General features: G+C 40.6%; 2 protein-coding genes across 3 annotated transcripts in view; both read left to right on the top strand.

The window, feature by feature from the left end:
• Positions 1-19,633, top strand: part of LOC141903781 (WW domain-binding protein 11-like) — a 92,873-nt gene extending 73,240 nt beyond the window's left edge. The window contains exons 14-15 of one of the 2 annotated variants that reach the window (XM_074792087.1): positions 2,629-2,744; positions 19,370-19,633. In XM_074792087.1, coding sequence (XP_074648188.1) covers positions 2,629-2,738 — 110 coding nt within the window. In that variant the 3' untranslated portion in view covers positions 2,739-2,744; positions 19,370-19,633. Of the gene's footprint in view, positions 1-2,628; positions 2,745-12,065; positions 12,128-19,369 lie in introns of those variants that run through there. The other variant, XM_074792088.1, reaches the window with a different exon arrangement.
• LOC141904333 (zinc finger BED domain-containing protein 5-like) lies at positions 15,448-19,358 on the top strand. Its single transcript, XM_074792918.1, has 4 exons — positions 15,448-16,262; positions 16,372-16,741; positions 16,866-17,088; positions 17,119-19,358. Exons 1-4 carry the CDS (start codon positions 16,064-16,066, stop codon positions 17,407-17,409), a joined length of 1,083 nt encoding a protein of 360 aa, XP_074649019.1. The 5' UTR covers positions 15,448-16,063; the 3' UTR covers positions 17,410-19,358.
• Positions 19,634-19,887: the final 254 nt, after the last annotated feature.

Raw genomic sequence — 19,887 nt, 5'->3', positions numbered from 1 at the left:
TGCTAGGCTAGTCTAGCAAACCCTTTCCTATGGTGGGAATCTTGCCCACCTGCCCCGCATAGCTGCATTCTTGGATCTGCTATGGCATAAAAAGTTGGTAGAATTTGTCAGTGGCTAAATGCAATACTGCAGGGCCGGGTCGTATAGAAAAACCATCGGCGATCATTCCAAGTTTAGAAAAAATTGGCAAAAAACCAAGTACTACTCGGAAATACAAATTTTAGTTTCAAAAATTGTAGTTTTAAGGGATGAACGGGTTTTTTCCCAAAAATTAGAACACCAAAATGTTTTTAAAATCCTATCAGAGAGCGAAGCCTTCTCTCTGATTGGCTTTGTTGTTGACATCAGCAGGTTTTGAATACCATTTCCTCAAGGCAGGCCTTACTCATATTGTCACAAATTCTTTCTTTTCATTCTGGAGACCTGTCGAGAAATAACTTACGAAATGGAGTGTATCGATACTCGTCTTTTGTTCTGTAGACTTTCGTTGTGTGATGAGTGCCATTTAAGAAAGATGAAATGTTGAGATAAGATTTCAGTCAGATGTTCCATTGCGTGGTAATAAACATTGAAAGTCCGGTATTCTTTCGCAAAAAGTTGTTCTATCCAGATAATGCCATTATTTTTCTCATTGACTTTCAATGATGACATCATTTGTGCGGTATCTTGCATTTGGTAGTTTGTATTTGAGTCATAGCAATAACATTATTTTTCCCTAAATGTATCCATAAATGTCACACAAATGAAAGTAAATGATTGAATTATTATAACATATCCACTTGGACCAAAAACCCAAAAGACTTCACAGAAATGGAAGCTAGAATAATCAAAGAATTAACCCAGAAGTAAAACACTAGTATGGAAACCCGCTGATATCTGCAGCTAACCCAATCCGACAGAAACTTACTAGTTTTGACTGCATTATAGACGTCAAACATATCATGATGTCAACATTCTCATTGCTTTTAATTTTTAGTCAACATTAATTTCCAATGAAAGCATAAGTTTCTTTTTTATTAAACAACATTTGTAGGACCTACATTAACTGTTTCGTTAAGTGGCACTCTGTCACCGGTGACTTACATAACACAGCTTCGCTACGTTGTACTTGGTCACCGGTGACATGCATTTTCATAGAGAATATCTATCGCAAAAGCTTCGAAGTACTTCAGCTACTTTGTATAAATAGTCGTTTCAAAATATATAATATATAAATATATTAATTAGTATATTTCCTTACCTTATTGTGCAGGCTACCTTGATACACTAAAACGGCCATAATTTTTTTATGAAAAGGAATTTTACCGTCAAATTCTCGGATAATCATCAGAACATACTGCAGAATAGTAAAGCAGGCTTTGTTTATCAATTGATAGGATATCCAAATTTTATTAGAGATTTTTCTGAAAAACTATATGAATTATGCTAATTAGGTCATGTGACGCACATAATTAGTATAGAAATTAATTTTTTTCTCACCAAAATGTTGCCCTCTGTTGGAACAGTACCCCTCTCATAACACTTACGGCATCTTGATACCAGGGGTTTTAATAAAATCACAGAAAATTTCTATTCCTGGCTCAGTACAGCGAGTGGGTATATTGGCCAGTACTGAAAGGGTTAAAGATTAAGAAAGCAATTTCATGTCAACATGACAAGGAATTATTAATCAAATAAACTACTAAAGAGAATAAATTACTTGTACAGGACTCGTATGTCAATTTACTATTTCGACACCTGGTTTGATGACTAGCACGATTCTTGCGTTAAGTATGAGAAAGGATGTTCGGTTATTGAGTGAAAATATTTTGATAATCGGTGCATGGTGTTACAGCTGTGAGTTAGAGTAATAAAACAATATACAGGGATGAAAATCTTATGCGGAAATCCGCGGTTGGATATCTATTTTTATCATTTGTTGATTCGTGTAGATCCGTTGAGAAAATGGGGGGGTGCCTGGTAGTGGTTAAAGTTATGAGTTAATGAACACACTTAATGAACAGACTGTAAAAGCGTCTTATAAAACTGGTGCTACGATCTCTAAATCTCTCATATACAACATCGTTGCGAAACATCGTCTAAAGCCACCTGTCAGCGCGAGTTTCAACAAATCAATAATTGTATATAATAGCGCTGCGCGGGAAATTTATATATTACATTTAACAAAGAATATATGTGATCGATAATAAAATTAGTCATTGTTTCAATCCCTGCACTTTTAGGGAATTACCTGTATAAAAATATCTAAAACATGCAGCTAGGGATTCGAACCTAACTGGTATTACTATATGCCATCCTTTTCATTTCCAGACATAAACAACAAACGATCGACTGTGCATAGCAGCAGTCTTATTTTGTCATCAGTCAATGCTGGAAAATGGGCCTCAGATGTGCCAAAAACCCCTTGAAATTTCATAATTTTCTCGGGCCCCCAAAACCCCAACTACCCCCCCCCTTAAGGGTCTTTGTACCTTTGAAGCTCCACAGGCCAGTAGTTTCACTTATTTCCGCATTTTTCAGACTACTCCGTTTTCGTCCTTGAATATAAATGTGGATGCAAAGTGTGGCATAACATAATTTGTTTTAATTTTTTGTTCATGCTTATTATTATTTTTTTTTAATTTTTAGACAAAAATGAGATGTACTCAGTTTTATCACGGCCTGCGCCACAAACGATGTCAAAAACTAAAGATGACGTATATGATATGTTCATGCGGGAAATGGAGGATTTTTTATAATAGCCGGTAAGAAAATTTATTAAACACATAATTATTGGAGAGCTTTATTTGCCACCCCCTTGAGACCTTGTTAGTGCCCTACAGCAGAATTGTTTATGAATGTTTTTGAATGTCCAACTAATATTATTACTAACAAATCATTTTGCCCTAAAAACAATAAACTTGGATCCTATACCTATGCATGTAAAATATATGTAAACTTTTATTCAAATTCATTAAAACAGGACATCCCTATATCTTCACAACCTCTTTTTATGCCCCTACCTCAACTTTTCAAGTGTGTAATAAGAACTAGTTTCTGTTTTTGATACCTGCGCTATATATGCCATAATTGTTACTATGTTTGAAGAAAATATAGGCATTGTAGCTAGTAAAAATCCTGCTGTTAACAGAACAACATCTCCTATGCCATGGATATAATTCCATAACGCTGTATCATATAGAACAAAAAATACAAAAAGAGGAAAAATCACATCACTCACATTGAATGCTGGCGCGTTTGAAACTTTGTTTTCACAATTTGAACATTGTGTGGGGGAAAACTCACTTTGCTGAATTATCCTCAAGCTAGACGAACTGTAATGCTGCGCAGGGGTTCAGGGGCAGAACAAAAGGAGCTTTAAATAAGATGTTTGTTGTGTAAATCAGGGGCGGATTTAGACCATGTCGACCGTGTCGCTTGACACGGTCGGAATTTTAAAATTTGCCGCTGTAACCACCCGTGATACACAATAGATATATTTCCATCGAGTACTGTACCCTTTCCTATGGTTTTTGCCAATATTTTCTAAATTTGGATTTATCGCCAATGGTTTTTCTATACGACCCGGCCCTGCGGTATTGCATTTAGCCACCGGCGAAATCCGCCATCTTTTTTCTTGGCGTTCTCGCAGTAGAACGCGTTGGATTTTTTCGCCGTAAAAATCTGGGAATTAGGATATTAGGGAGTTTTCACTCTCGTAACGGTGAGTCCGTTCGGTTTGGGGGTTATCCCTGATTTCTTTTTTTCCGTAAGAATTTTATTTACAAATATAATTTGATTGAATTGAATTGAATTGTTTTGATTTGTAACAGGATAATTATGCCACCCCCTCCTAAGGGTCAGCATCGTGGCGGGGAGGGATGCGGGCATTTGTTTGGCGCCTGGGACAACCACGATTCATGTGCGTCGTGCAGGCGCAAATCCGGTCAAATATGTGCAAGGAGCAATCCTTGCAATATTTGCGTCGTGTGGTCCGAGGACCTTTGGCTTCGGGCCGATAAGGCTCTTAAACTAAGAGATCGTCGTCGAGTTAGCAGGGATTCGTCGGTTTCGGCCGATGTGCCAACCGACGTTTCTAATCCTGTTTCTTATCGTAAAGCGGAGCGGTCGCCGGTCGTTCAGGTACGATCGGCTTCCCAACTCCGTTCACCGGGGAGGAACGCTGGTTCACCGGCACCGGTCTCCGGTCATTCACCGGTCTCTGGTCGTTCACCGGCACCGGTCTCCGGTCATTCACCGGTCTCTGGTCGTTCACCGGTTCGGCCGGTTCGGCCGGTTCAGACTACATGTTCGGAACCGAGCGCGCGCCGCGGTAGTCGCGAACGGCCCGCACCGGTTCGGTCGGTACCGGTCCGGTCCGGGTCGGGCATCGGTCCGGTTCGGTCCGGTTCGGCCACCGGTCCGGTCCAGACGTCGTCCGGTTCAAAACATCCGGTACGTTCATCGTCTGATTCTGATCGTCGCTCCGGGGATAGAGCTCGCTCTCCCACTAGATTTAGACGCCGTGAGCGTAATAAACGAGCAAGATCTCCTTCTCGCAGATCAAGGTTTGATCGCGAGAGGGACTACGATCGTTATTGTCGGAAGTTTCGCCGTCGGTCTTCTCATCGTTCGTCGACGTCGGTTAGCGATGAAAGCGATTCTTCTAGTAGGTCGCGATCCCGTTCGAGGGACCGTCACCGAAGTCGGCATGATCGTCGGGATACTGGAAAATACCTGACTCAGAAGGATTTCCATGTATTTGAGGAGAAAATTTTAAACTTGTTATCTTCGTCGCAACAAGTCGCTGCAACTTCTACAACAGGTAAGCCTATTCCTGATTGTCCGGTTAGAAGTTCGCCAGCCCACTCAGTTTTTCGGAATTCTGACTCTGAATTCCTGGATGCTGCGGTAGGGTCTGATTTCAATGAGGATCCGGTCCCAGAGGCGGCAATTCCTTCTGGGGTCGTTCCTGTCGCAAGCAATTGTGGGTTGCCCCAGACGATGGGGGCTTCCCTGGCTCGCAATGTATCTCCGTCCCGTTCAGTTTTATCCGAACCAGCGGGGGACATGCCATTTAGAGCGATGATAAGTGAGTTCTTTGTCAAGCACGGGGCAACTCGCGCTAAGCCCACAGCAGCTCCTCTGGTCGGTGAGTCAATGGAAGCTTATCGCCCTCCGGACTCCGATCTTAACGTTTTACGGGAATCGTCAGCGGTTTCAAGAGAATGGGCTCGATTGGATACGCAATTATGGGGTGAATGTCGGCCTGAAACTTTTTCATTTCCCCCTCCAGAACGGGGTATGAAATCTGGGAAATATTTTAGTTCAACCGATCCACCTATAGGCGCATTTCGCTCGGCGTATTACGCAACTCCAGGTGCTGTGGATCACAGTCATAACTGCCTGGATGCTGATTATACTTTGATCAGCCCGGATACTGTTACAGCACAGTCGGGTATTCGTTTGCCTAAGTCCGGTTTGGTGGCCATGACGTCAATCCTGGACAATCTTACCAGGGTTGGTTCGTTTCAAGATATGGCACTTAAGGTGTTGACGGGTGAGCTTCGCGAGACTCACGCCGCCGTTCATGCGGGCTCCGACCCAGAGTCAGTTGCCCTAAAACTGGAGGGAATGGACCGGATTATCCAATCTTTGGCTCGGTCTGTTTCGCATGTAATTCCGTTGTCGGTTCGGGGTCAGGCTAATCTGGTGTTAGCCTCCCGTCAGTCAGTGATGGACTCCAGTGCCAAAACTCGTCTACCGGATATGGTGTCCAATGCTTTGCTGAGAGCCCCATTGGGGACGTCTTCACGTCTCTTCTCCGGTTGGTGCGCTCCGGTTTCCGCAGAGCTGAGGAAGATTCGGGAGGTTCAGGCCAAGTCCAACCCCCGAACTCCGTGGAAAAAGCGTTCTGGTTCGACGCCGGCGGCGCAAGGTTCGGCACGGACGCAAACAGGACCATCTCAAACTTCAGCGCTTTCTCAGGCGGCTTCGGATGCCGGTTGGAGAACTAGCGCGCAACTTCAACAATCGTGTCAAGCCTCGTCCGGTCGTAACAGTTCCGGTTCGTATCGAGGCAAGGGGAAGGCTCCAAAAAGGGGCTCTTCCTTTCGGAAAAACTCGAAATGAATTCTTGGGACCAGTGGGAGGTTGTCTGCAGAAGGCAGCAACCCACTGGTCCGACCTTTTTGGAGATGGTTGGCCCTCCCGGGTCGTCTCTCGTGGCTACCGTCTCCGTTTCCTAAGGCGACCGCGCCTGACGAGGTCACCTCCCGACATGCGGCCAAAACCAGGTCAGGAGGCCTTAATCTCTCCGGCTCTCAAGGAACTGGCAGAGAAGGGAGCGATAGAACCAGTTTGCAACGAAACTTCTCCCGGCTGGTTTTCTCGAATATTCATGGTACCAAAGGCCACAGGGGGTCAACGGACAGTGATAGATCTGTCATCCCTCAATCGGCACCTAGACATTCCAAGGTTCCGGATGACCAAGCCCAAGGACGTGATTCAAGGGCTCCGTCCGGGTCAATGGGCGGCTTCATTGGACCTGAAGGATGCTTACTTTCAGGTTCCAATTCACCCAAAATCTCGGCGATTTCTCAGGATAAAGTGGAAAGGCCGCCAGTTCCAATTCAGGTCTCTTCCATTTGGCCTCAGTACGGCCCCGTGGGTTTTCACCAAGTTGGTCAAGTCAGTTCAGAAGGTACTTCAGTCAAGGGGTGTTCGACTGTTCGTTTACCTCGACGACTGGTTAATAGTCGCGAATTCGGCTCAGGAATGTCGGGAGGCAATGACCTCAGTCTTGGACTTAGTCCATCAGCTAGGGTTCCGCGTAAACAGGGAAAAATCTCAGTTGACGCCGGCCCAACAGTTCACTTATCTCGGCATGGACTTCGATCTCCGAATCGGCAAAGTCTTTCCGTCTATGGTTCGAGTGGCCAAACTTCAAGAAGCTGTAGCGGGAGTGTCCACAACCCCGAGAACAGCTCGTTACTGGTCACGGCTTCTAGGCTCCATCAGCTCCATGGGTCTGGTGGTGCCCTTAGGCCGCCTCAGAAGCAGGCGCTTGCAACAATATTGGAAGGTCTTCTGGTCTCAGTCGAAGGGCAACTGGGAGGCCTTGATTCCCGTACCTCCAACCGATCTAAGTCCGGATCTTCAGTGGTGGGCGGCCACTACGAATCTTCGGCTCGGGGTGTCACTAGCCCCGTTAGAGGCTCCAGTTCGTGTATTCACGGATGCCAGTCACCAAGGTTGGGGGGCACATCTGGAGAACCGAGTCAAAGCCGGGAAATGGTCTCGCTACGAGGCCACCAACCACATAAATTTCCTAGAAATGCTGGCCGTGTGGAAGGCCCTGAAGTTCTTTCACAGGAGAGTGGAGGGCCACCACGTTTGGTTAGCCACGGACAATTCAACAGTGAGGGCTTACCTTCAGAACCAAGGGGGCACTCACTCAGAAACCCTCACAGGTCTGTCGGCCAAAATTCTTCTTTGGTGCCAGACAAAGGGCGTGTCCCTGACTGTGGCACATTTAGCAGGGAAAAGGAACGTGATGGCCGATGCTCTGTCTCGTCGAGGTCAGGCTATTGCGACAGAATGGGTTCTCCACCAAGAAGTAGTCGATCGGGTTCGGGGCATTTTTGGCAATCCGCTGCTGGATCTGTTTGCCACCCGGTTCAATCGGAGGTGTCCTCTGTTTGTGTCCCCGTTTCCAGACGCGGAAGCGTGGGGGGTCGATGCCTTCTCTCTGGACTGGTCGGGGATGCATGCGTATGCGTTCCCGCCCACACCAGTCCTGCCGCGCCTACTGGATCAAATAGAGAGATCAGTCAATTGCAACATAGTTCTGATAGCACCATGTTGGCCGGCTCAGAAATGGTTCCTACCACTTCTCAACCTACTGTGCGACAACCCCAGGATTCTTCCGAATTTCCCATCGCTTCTGTCTCAGGGGATCTTTCGGCATCATCCAAACAGCCAGTGGTTAAATCTGCTCGCCTGGCCATTGTCCAGCGATCCTTGTCAGCTTCAGGCTTTTCAGAACAGGCTGCCTCCTTTATCGCAGGATCTAAGCGGCCATCAACAAGTACCATTTACGATGCCAAATGGAGTCATTTTGCGGATTGGTGTGCTGCAGGGGAAATTGATCCATGCTCACCCTCTGTAGCTCAATTGGCAGATTTTTTACTGCACCTATTTGTAGCAAAAGGTTTACAGGTCATAACTATTAAAGGTTACCGCTCCGCGATTTCTCATACATTGCGTGCTTCTGGATGGCCAAATGTAGCAGGGGATCATCGGATATCCCAGCTGGTTGCTGGGTTTTCTATTTCCCGGCCTCGGGTAACAAGGACAGTTCCACCATGGGATCTGTCTGTAATTTTGAAGAAGTTAATGGAGGCTCCATTTGAACCTCTTTCGGCAGCGTCTTTTGCAAATTTGTCAAAAAAGACTGTATTTTTGCTGTTCTTGGCTTGCTCGGCCCGTCGCTCTGAGATTCATGCGCTTTCAGTCCGACAAGGTCACATTGTCTTTGGGCCAGCGAATGAATTTGTTTCGCTGCGGCCTGCTTTGGAATTTTTGGCAAAGAACCAACGACCAGGCTCGGTTGGGCGTCAATGGCGAATTGAAGCCCTAAAACATCGAGTGGAACCGGGCATCCCGGACAGGACTTTATGTCCTGTGCGGGCGTTGTGTTTCTATTTAGATCGCTCTGCTTCACGGAGGGGTTCACGGGAGCGGTTATTTATTCCGCTGCTGGATCACCTAAAGGGTGATATTTCGCGGGACACAGTAGCCCGATGGGTCTCTTCAATGATCAAGGACATTTTATTGAAGGAGAATCTTTCCTCGGAGGGAGTCGTTTCTCATCAAGTGTGGTCTATGGCTACTTCCTGCGCAGCCTTTTCGGGTGCTCCGTTGGAGGAAGTCTGTCGGGCCGCCTTTTGGAATTCACCGTCGACATTCACGTCATTTTATTTACGGGATGTTTCAGGCCAGTTAGGCTCATTAGCTTCACTTGGTCCTGTTGTCATGGCTCAAGGTGTCCGTTCTTTCCGATCGGACCCTTTAGTGTAGAATATTTATGTAGCATTATCAGGATCACAGGGGGTGTATCCTTGTACATAGTTTGGGCTCATATCTGCAAGTATTAATTTCGCAAAATTCTGGGGGGGGCTCCTGAGCTGGACGGACTCACTGTGGCCAACCGGTCTTCCCTGTGCTACAGTGCTCCTTCCGTGCTTGGGTAAGTGCTCTCTTTTTCCCTCTTACCTTGCGTTCGAGCGGTGGTTTTTCTATCTACCTTTCCCACCATCCTTGTGCTAGGCTAGTCTAGCAAAAACCATAGGAAAGGGTACAGTACTCGATGGAAATATTACAATTTTTGGAACTAAAATTTGTATTTCCGAGTAGTACTTACCCTTTCCTATGGTGGGAATCCCGCCCACCTGCCCCGCATTGTTTTTTTTTTTTGGTCTGCTATGACGAAAAAAGATGGCGGATTTCGCCGGTGGCTAAATGCAATACCGCAGGGCCGGGTCGTATAGAAAAACCATTGGCGATAAATCCAAATTTAGAAAATATTGGCAAAAACCATAGGAAAGGGTAAGTACTACTCGGAAATACAAATTTTAGTTCCAAAAATTGTAATTTTTCCTAAATATGTAACTTATGTTTCTTGACTAAATGCCTCAGAAAGCTCTAAAATAATAGTAAAATATTAAAAATTTTGCTGATATGCCTATCCGCCCTAAATTAAGAATAATGCCCTTTTTATTGGTCACATGGTCACAACATGCCCCTGGATCCGCCCCTGTAAATTTGAATCGCTTTATTTCCTGTGTGTGTATGTATATATGGCTAATGCCATTCCAAGCCTGGTAGTTGTCAAGTTTATGAAAACAGATTCCATTTCTTTGTTCGGTAAAACTGCATTAGTGGCAATCTAAAAGAAATTGGAATACCGTAAAAACCGGCGTATAAGTCGAGTTTTTAACCCTTGATTTTACCACTAAATTATTGACCTCGACTTATACGCCGAGTACAGTTTTCTACTAAGTATTTTCAGGTCACAAGAAATATTGATTCTACCAGACAAAAAAGACAGTGTTCATCTTCTCACTGCTATAACAGTTTGAATAATTATTCATGATAAATAAAGTTATTTAATGAAAAAAACTTCTTTAATTTTGACACAGCTTCATTTAAAACGATGTATTCATATATGCGCGCTCATAGCAGCGCTTAATACATTAGGCTATATATAGCGTGTGACTCACACTACTCTATCACTGTATGGTAGTGTATTATACCTGAGTGTGTGTGTAATAGTCTATTGATTAACACACAGCAGCAATCAGGCTGACACGCGGCGGGGTGCGTGAAGGCGCACATCGTTATCAAAACAAACTATTCAATATAATGATACAAGTAATTATTCTTCTAAGAGAAGGGACTCGACTTATAAGCCGGATATATGTTAAAATCATGAAATGTAGGTCTAAAAATCGACCTCGACTTATACGCCGCGTAGACTTATACGCCGGTTTTTACGGTATTTCGATTATGGAAATCCATTACGTGATTGATTCATCAAGTGTGACACCAGAATTTGTTTTTACCTTCATCAGAGCTTTCTTGTGTTTTTTAAACTCCTGTTCGTTTACTATGCGAATATTTGTCGTATCGAGCGATGGTGTGGATAAGAGCAGCAATATCCATATCCGTTGTTTCGTCTGAACCCAACACAAATTTTCTAATTTCAGTTTGACTAACATATTTGTCAGTCAATGGTTTTCCGATGTAATCCGATAGCAATAACTTCCAATTAAGCAAGAAATGGATGTAAGGGTCCTTGAGCCATTGAGAATCTGCGTTAATGTTTTTGAATGCTAGCACTAAATGCGATATCAAGAATTTTACAAGAGTTTTTTCAAGTAGAAATTTATCACATAGTCTTTTCCTTGTTTCAAAAAAAAGAATATGACCATCAGATGCTAATTGATTCTGTACACCGTTTAAAATATCTTCAATTGAAATCGTACTCAGAAAATCCTGATTCAGTTTTCTTGTCATTGTTGTAAATGAATATAGAGTTGCCAGGCACAGGTACTAGACTATAGTACATGGAGCCTATTACATCTGGCTTTTACTTGAATCATAATTAGCCAGCGGGCTACTCCAGAGTTTTGCCAAGAAGATGCCGTATTTGGAACAAAACTGTAGTGCTGACATCCAGCAGCGCTGCATGGAATTGAGTACCCGGTGAAATGCTAGTGAATCTTACTTGTAAAAAGTCTAAAAGAACACTTTTTCATTTAAGTGTTATACGAAACTTACTGTTTCAATTCATACAAAACAAACATCATCGCTTAGTCCTGAATCTTCTGCTTCAACCGATACCGATATTTCGAATGTAGCTATTCAGACGATGAAATTATAGCCTTTTTAAATCCCCCAGTTTTTCACGAAATAAGTTGTACATTTTTCCTCTTTATGTATTTTTGATAGAACTGATTCCTGTAACGCATCATTTGCCTGAATTATGAAAGTTTTGAGATGCTCAAGTTTTTACTAAGCAATGAAGCGTTGTCACAATCACTATTCTCGCAGGTGCTCGCACACTGATATATTATTGGCTCTACTGCACAAGCCCAGATTTCCTCTTGACAGTGTGAGTGTGGGATTTTCTTCAAAAAATAACCAGTAATGCCTGCATCATATTATCTATGCAAACTGTGCCATTTGAAGCGGTAATCTAGCCGTAGGCTATTACTATACAAATGGAGGGAATTTTAATGACATGGATTCCAGAGCTAAGGCCCTTTACATTGCAACTGAGCATATATTCAGACAAATCATTCATTAAAGCATTATCCATTCTCCAAGACCTAGCAAGTTGAATTTTGATAAAGGGATTTACATGAGGGTTTTCGCAGAAAAATCAGAGAAATATCACCAGTTTTCAAAAGCCAATCTCAAAGCAAAGACTTCTCTATGATTGGCTTAGCCGCAGAAATCCGCAGGTGTTCACGTGAACCTGCAGTATCGTCTACTGTTTTACTTCCGGGTTTTCTTTTAAGGTTTAAGATTGTATTTCAAGATCAATTTCTGTGAAATCTTTAGTTGATTTGGTTGTTGGGAGGAATATTTTTATTGTCACTACTAAAAATATCATTGACAATTATGCAAGGTAGGTAAAATCAACCTACGTGGTTAGTTGCATGGCTATTGAGACTACTACTACCTTGGATTGTGTGTATAACATTGACCGACTAGCTGAGTGACGAAACAAAAAATCATGTTCGTAGCGTGCGCAGTGAAAAAAAAAATTAAACGAGAAACTAAAATCTTATCACTGACAAAAAATCCCCTGAATCCACTACCAACTATTACATGATTAGCCAATTTTAAGCATCTGTCTCCGTCCATATGACCTTATGGTCTTTTTGTTAGTTTCTCCCTTATGATGTTATTAGGTTTTGTCCATTTACATCTAGCTTAATAAGTATAATTTTGCCGATGAATGTCAGATGACTCTCTTGTAATTCTTTGGATTATCATTATTATTATTACTTTTCCCAGTTCTGGGCCAAAAAATCTTCATGAAACAGGGTTTCGTTGTGGGTCCTACAAGTACTTATTTTGTAAAATAAATTGTAAGAGCTTTTTTTTGTGCTTATTTTTTATAAAATCCATTCAATGTGATTATTAGTGCTTATATTTTGTGATTATTAGTGCTTATATTTTGTGATTTTGGTTGGCTGGAAATATTTTGTTACCCTGCCGGTCTGGTTAGAAATAGTTTGCCGATGTATGGTATGTATGTGCTTCACACACTTGTCACTCAGACTGCTGCTGTGTGGTTATAGATCTATTCACTATATTGCTAGATACTTGAAAAACATACCTAGCTGCGTGATCCATCTAAAGTCTTTCAAATGTAAATCCCTTACATTGTGATTAGCATGGTGAGGTTGGTCAAATACCGGTTATCGCTGCTTTGTCATTCGTCCATCCGTAGACGGAATCCAGTTATTTTGAGAAGTTTTGAAGACGCTTCTATGGATAGTCTTGATATTTGGTTTATACAGTCAAGCCCGCTTTATTCGGATCGGTTTTACTCTGATTTTGACGTATCTCGGATGATTTTTAAAAGTCCCTTCAGTTTCTTATTATAATACCTTACAAAAATTTCACTTAATTCGGTTCGTATTATTCGGATTTTCGGCTATTCCGGATGAATTTTCAAGTCCCATTTGTCCATATCCTTTGAAATCTCACCACTTTATTCGAATGATAAATTTTGATATATAACAGAGCAAAGCGACAGTGCAATGCGACGCGACATGATGCAATCCACGCTCGATAGTCATAGTGATATGCTCCATTACGCGTCGCTGCGTTGCAATATACAGTATACGATCGGGCAACAGTCTATTAGAATAGGCTAATGGTATCGATTGTTGCGATAGTAGGCCTTACAGTGTGCTGTAATATTAAAGCCCAACCCGACAGTCACCGACGTTCATGGGGCTTTGGATGTTCTAAACAGATTTGCACTGGCCAAGTCTACCGACGAGAAATTCGTTGATGGAGTATTGGTTTTCTCTCGGAAATATGAGAACTTTCTTCGACGGGACGTCCCGAAACGCGCCAAGCAGACATTGATTTCTGCCTTCTTTGTGAAAAAAGACTGAGACTGTTTATATTGCGATGGCGTATAGTTTATTCATGATACAATGTAATAATACATACAATAAAAATTGATATTTTGTTTCGATTTAAAGTGCAACACTCATTGTTGTCATTTTCAATGGTAGAGGCATGGTAAATTGCTACACAAAAGGCTATCTATTTAATTCGGATTTCACATAACTCGGACGAATTTTAGCGGTCCCAAGTGATCCGAATAAAGCGGGTTTGACTGTACATGTATCTACCCCAGATACATCTTCAGCCCAAAAACTGGCCCGATTAGAATCAACCGACCAGCGGTCATTGTTGTTTGTCAGAATAAGCACTTTTTACACATTTTTGAAGTTTTCTAGGGAAATTTTGAAAACGCTTTGATCAATTGTCTTGATCTTTCACATATGCCTGTGCAGCATAGGTGGATAAAAACATAAGCGAAATTGGGTTGACGCAAGCTGGTCGTCTAGTGACCTTTTTGTGCCCCAAAAAAGTTATTTATGCCCTGAATTCTGAGACCTGTAGCTTCTGAATGGATTGCTATTTTTCATTGAAATTCACGATCCTTACTGTGAGAAGGGCTTTTATACATATCAAACAGATTCTTTGATCAGTCAAGTATGACACAATCGGCAGCCATCTTAGTGTCATCAGTCCTCATTTGTAGATAGAAAAAGGTTTTTTCAGAAAAATATCAAAAGGATTTGACTTATAGTCTTGACATTTGATGAATAGTATCACTGTCATAGTTTTCATCTTTTCATGTGGAATTGGGGTTACGCAGGTTTTTTTTCTCGCCACCAGGGAGAGTTGAATATTGAATTATATGCAATTTACCAGACCTGCCTACCCCTACGATATCGCCGTAGTTAATTTTTATGTCACGCGATAAAAATTTTGAGTGGGATTCGAACGCAAACCTTGAGTTCTATGCCGAGACTAAGTTCACCCACAGTCCTTCGCGCTGCAGCCATTGTTCTGTTCGCAGTGTGGGCGGGAATAAAAATGCCTAAGCGTGCCAGCGCGGGTGATGATAATGACGTCGATTCATCACCCGCTACAAAGAAATCGAATCAACGGTTCATCGACTTCTATTCTGGAAAGTGGCCTTGTTTAAAACCGTCTGTAAAGGGAGAATGTTTCGCATACTGTTCGACGTACAATATTAATATATCGTGCTCTCATGGCGGGCAGTCGGATTGTCGTAGGCACATAGAAACACAAGGACACAAGGATTTGACTAAAGCACTGTCAAAAACACCTTCAATCCAAACATTGTTAACTAAAACGAAAGAAACATCTGAAATTGCTTTAAAACGAAATATTACTAAAGCTGAAGCAAAAACATCTGAGCTAATCGCCGAGTTGAACTTGCCGTTGAATACTGCAACACGATTAACCAAGCACTTCAAAGAGATTTTCCTTGATTCAAAGATTGCACAAGGTAAGTGCCAGAAAAACGAGCTGTTTTGGTATGGTAGGCATACTTACTATTCTACGATAAACAACATGATAATAAATTAAAAGGATTGTACGTAATATTAGGCCAAAACAAAATATATGTGTGGTTACGGTCTCCCGCTCGATTCAAATAAATTACCGCCGAGTCATTTTATTTTAGTGACTTCGTCATCAAAAATTTTGGAGTAAGTGTTTTTCATTGTTCATGTTCTAACATCCGGAAAATGCGCAAAACATATAAAAGTCATCGATAAAACTTTTTCAAAATCGATATTTAACATGAAGATTGCCTTTAGAAGTTTGGATTGCAATCTTTATATCTTGAAATTTAGGGATTGTTATCGGAATGTGACTGCCATGTGAGCTAACATGAATGTATTTGACAGTTGAGCTACTACTAGCGCCATCTATCGAACATGAATTGAACCTGTTGCAAAATTTCACTCCAAATGCTACCATAAATCATTGGACATGTCTGTTGTCTAGTCTCTGTTGAATTGCAATAAGGCTTATATTTTTTACAGTGTCGGAGTCTCTGATTCAACAGGCAATAAATAGTCCTATTGATAACTAAGATATTTTTTTGTAAACATTTGGAGACCTAGGTATAATACATCATAGTTTTACACATTTATTCAGCTTCAAAATTTTGATACTGATGAGAGGGAAACAAGGGTTATGATGATTTATAATTACCAAGTAACACATCAAAAAGTTCTTGAATTAATATGTATGTTTTTTACTTGTTGGTGAAGGTTCTTATATTTTGTTTTGGCCTTATGTCACACTAGGAGGGTGTGGGAGTTGACATTCTATTTTACACTGGTCTTCCACTCAATCTTTATTCCACTTTCGAATTTATTTGTTATTTCAATTATAAGATTACCCATTTCAGGTTACAGCTGTGGACGTAGTAAAAACAGTCATCATGAAAAAATCAGCAATAGCAGTTCAGCAGTCAATTATCAGACGACTAAGAACACAACCATTTACACATTCAACTGATGGTAGCAATGATGACAACCATGGAAAGCAGTATCCCATTGTTGTTAGGCTGTTTAATGGTATTACGAAGAATGTGGATTCGGAGCTCCTGTCTGTACCAACTATTGATGGCAGATCAACTGGTAAGTTTTGTTTCTGAATTTGTTTTTAATAGGGAAATACATTGATTCATCTTCATGAAATAGATGTTAAACTAACCTAACTATATACTTACTTTCGGTTTAATTTCAGGTGAAAATATTTTTAAACTTTTAGACAGTGAGCTCAGAAGAAACAACATTAAGTGGGAAAACTGTCTTGCATTGGGATTAGACAATACGAATGTGAATGTGGGCGATAAGAATGGTGTGATTGCTTTTGCCAAGAAGAAAAATCCTGATATTTACCTGTCAGGCTGTGTGTTGCATTTGGTCCACATTGTAGCACGGAAAGCTGCTAGTGCACACCTACCTGGTATTGATGATATATTAGTTGATGTCTTTAATTATTTGAAAAAGAGTGATAAAAGGCAGTTGGAACTTGCATCTCTTACTACGGAATGTGGACTTGCACCAAAACCTGTTCTTGAACATGGCCAAACAAGGTGGCTAAGCATTGGAAGGTGATTATATAACTATATATATAACTGTTAGTTTAAATGGTAAATTAAGATTTATCTATTTGCAGGTAAAAAGTTGTAATTCAATATTTAAAGATAATCGTTATGTGTTACATATACTTTTCAGGTGCATTGAAAGGTTGATTTACAATTGGGAACCTTTGAAAAAGTTTTTCAACAAAGAAAAAGCCCCAAAAGCTGCTGATAATAGACCTAACCAAGCTTATGCCAAAGCAAAGAGCCAATCACTCTGTGAATTCTTCAGGTCGCCTACTTATAAGTTGTATTGCCTTTTTCTTAATTACGCAGTACATGTCTTTGATGACATACTACTAAATTTGCAGTCCCAATGATTTTTAAAACCGTCTGCACTGGTAGGATTTACTTTTGATAAGGTTCAGTATAAGTTGAATTACAACAGAAAGCCAAATCATTTGATCATGATAGGTGATGAAGCACAGTCATTTATCAAAGATAAAGACAAAAACTATTTGAAGGACACAAGCATCACGGAGTTCTATGCCAACATAGTCAAATACTATACAAGTCTGCTGGACTATATGTTGGATAAACTCCCTGTATCTGATAAGTTGCTTCACTGCTGTGAGGTTGCTGACATATCGTTGAAAGAAAGTGTTCCTCAAAGTCATCTCAAATTCTTTTTTAGATAGGTTTCCGTGTATCATACCACATGGTGTAGCCAAAGAAACTATTCTGGAGGAATTTTGTTTGTACCAAGTAACTGATTTCCGCCCTATTACGAAAGAATTGACCAATTCTAGAATTGAGAAAGTGTGGCAAAAGGTTCGATTATATGAAGATGGCATTTATTCAGAACTAGCAACATGCATGCTTCAACTGTATGCCAAAAATCCAGCCCTTGAGTTAACATTACCAGAACAATGAAAGTCGGTGAAATCAGAAGACTTGTTGTCTTACCTTGAAATGTATGAAATTGTTTGTAATGATAGACTGAAAGACCAAGTCACTAAACAATTTAATGAATATGTTCATGATGGTGAGCTTATTGCGACGATAAATGTATCTAGTAAGCCGAGATTAGATAGTGTGTGGTCACAAATTGGCGCAGTTAAAGAGTTTGACAGTTGCTTATTCAAGAATTTGAGTTCTGTAATGTGCGGCATTCTGAGCATACCTCATTCAAGTGCACATTGTGTGCACTGATCAGAGAGATGTACTGATCAGAGAATTTGTTTGGGAGACAAAACGCTTGAAGCATTGTTAGTGTTGAAATCCAATCCAAGTGAAATTGCTTACACAGATAGTTATCTTCATGAATTAAAGCATGCATACTCTCATTCAAGCATGCATACTCTCATTCTTTGAAAAATTTACTACATTCGAGATAACTGTTGGTGTAAATCTCAATAAGATTGTGGTTAGTTTAGTTTAATGAAAAATGTGTTCCTTATTTTTGCATTTTATATGATCACTTCATAACAGTTTAGATTAAAATAAAAGAAAAACTTATTATTAGGAGATTGTTTTACTTAGTTTTTATTCTGTGACTATGTAGACGTTTTAAAAGTACTCTGATGAAGTGAAAACTATGATTTTGACAGAAAAGCAGAAGTCAAAATTACTCTTAGAAGAGTCTGAATACGATCTAGGAAAAATGGCAAAAAACTACTCTCTGACTGGCCCTACTACTACTGAAACTACTGGCAGCAAAAATTCTGGGTAGGCAGGTCTGATTTACCCATTTGTATTGGTACCTATGGATATTTTTTTAACCAGAATGATTTGCAAAGTTGGAGCTTGTGCCATGTTCGATAATTGTGAAGAGTTTCCAGGTCATCGGTTATTGAATATTGTTACCAGGGGGCGTTGAATAGCTAAATATTTTCGTATTGTATTGGCATCCAGGCATGTTCTGTAACCGCAATTAAATGCAAAATTGTAGCTAGTGAAATGCTCTATGACTGGATGAGTTTTTAAAGTCATTGCTTTCTTAATATGTTCACCACGCGTTGAATATTGAATTCTCTGTTGAGCATTTCAAACCACTTTCCAAGTGGGCGTGGTGTCCCTGGACCCCTAGTTTTCTAGAATTATGTACCATTGTTTGCTGAATTATATGCTGATTATAATTCATGATCTTAGCCAGTTAATAAATTCAATTTACTCACTTCAAATCAAGTTAGAAGCTTGTTCTTGGTACCAAATGAAAGAAGACATCCAGTGAATATCTAGTATCTTCACCTGTATTTCTGGGGTATTTTCTCGAACCTCCAAAACAGTTTGGAGTATAAAATACCAATGAAAAAAGAAATCATATATAGTAAAGAGTATAAAGAAACAGTAAAACTGACTTACTTATTCTCGTAATCTTTTTAGATCATACACAAGGTATAACACATCAGAAGATTGTAGAGCATTTCAAACCACTTCCCAGAGAACGGGGGACCTTTGGTCCTTTCATATGGTTTTATTGTCTGAAATCTTCAAAAGATGTTGGAACTAATTGGGATGGATTTCGAAGAAATTATTCAAAAGCACCTTTCTTGTATTATTTTTTCCTATTCAAGGGGGAGTTAAACATAAGGGATATTTGAACCACCATGTTATCATGTTTTTTGTTTTTGATATTATATGTACTTATTATTTTAGGTTGTGGCATTGGTGTTCAAGTGTTTGTCACAAGAAAAGTCATATTGTCAACCTCTATAACGAATATTCACATTTCTACAAAATCGTCATTACACAATTCACATTGTAGAAAATATTGAACATTGAACATATTTAACTTTGATTTGATAAAATTTCCATCATTGATTGGATCTGATAGTGTACTGATCTTTCTATTCTATGTAACTTTTATGTTGTACAATTTAATAAAAACTAAAATCTCAAGACTAATGTTATGTTGTTGTACTCCTTCCAAAAACTCTACTGGTGACACTAGAAAATGAGTAGTCAAAACGTAGTTAAACAGTGAAATCATCATACTAAACATGCTCTTTTCTAACTTTTAGTGGAAAGAGGGCATATAGATTGACCTGCGTGTATACATGTACAGTCAACCTCGGTTAATCCATATCACTAGAGACTTAGTTTTTTAGTACGGGTTAAGTGATAAACGGATAACGGATGAATTCGTAATTGATACGAATTTACAATTACCTGTT

This window comes from Tubulanus polymorphus, chromosome 4 (genome assembly GCF_964204645.1).
Source record: "Tubulanus polymorphus chromosome 4, tnTubPoly1.2, whole genome shotgun sequence".
In the NCBI taxonomy this organism is placed as follows: domain Eukaryota; kingdom Metazoa; phylum Nemertea; class Palaeonemertea; order Tubulaniformes; family Tubulanidae; genus Tubulanus; species Tubulanus polymorphus.
This window is presented reverse-complemented; position numbering and strand designations above follow the sequence as displayed.

Bases quoted from the DNA above. Each gene is read 5' to 3' on its own strand.
- LOC141904333 (XM_074792918.1), top strand. From the start codon at position 16,064: ATGAAAAAATCAGCAATAGCAGTTCAGCAGTCAATTATCAGACGACTA. The intron at 16,263-16,371 runs GTAAGTTTTGTT...GTTTAATTTCAG, and splicing joins TATTGATGGCAGATCAACTG to GTGAAAATATTTTTAAACTT. The intron at 17,089-17,118 runs TGATTTTTAAAA...GCACTGGTAGGA, and splicing joins TACTAAATTTGCAGTCCCAA to TTTACTTTTGATAAGGTTCA.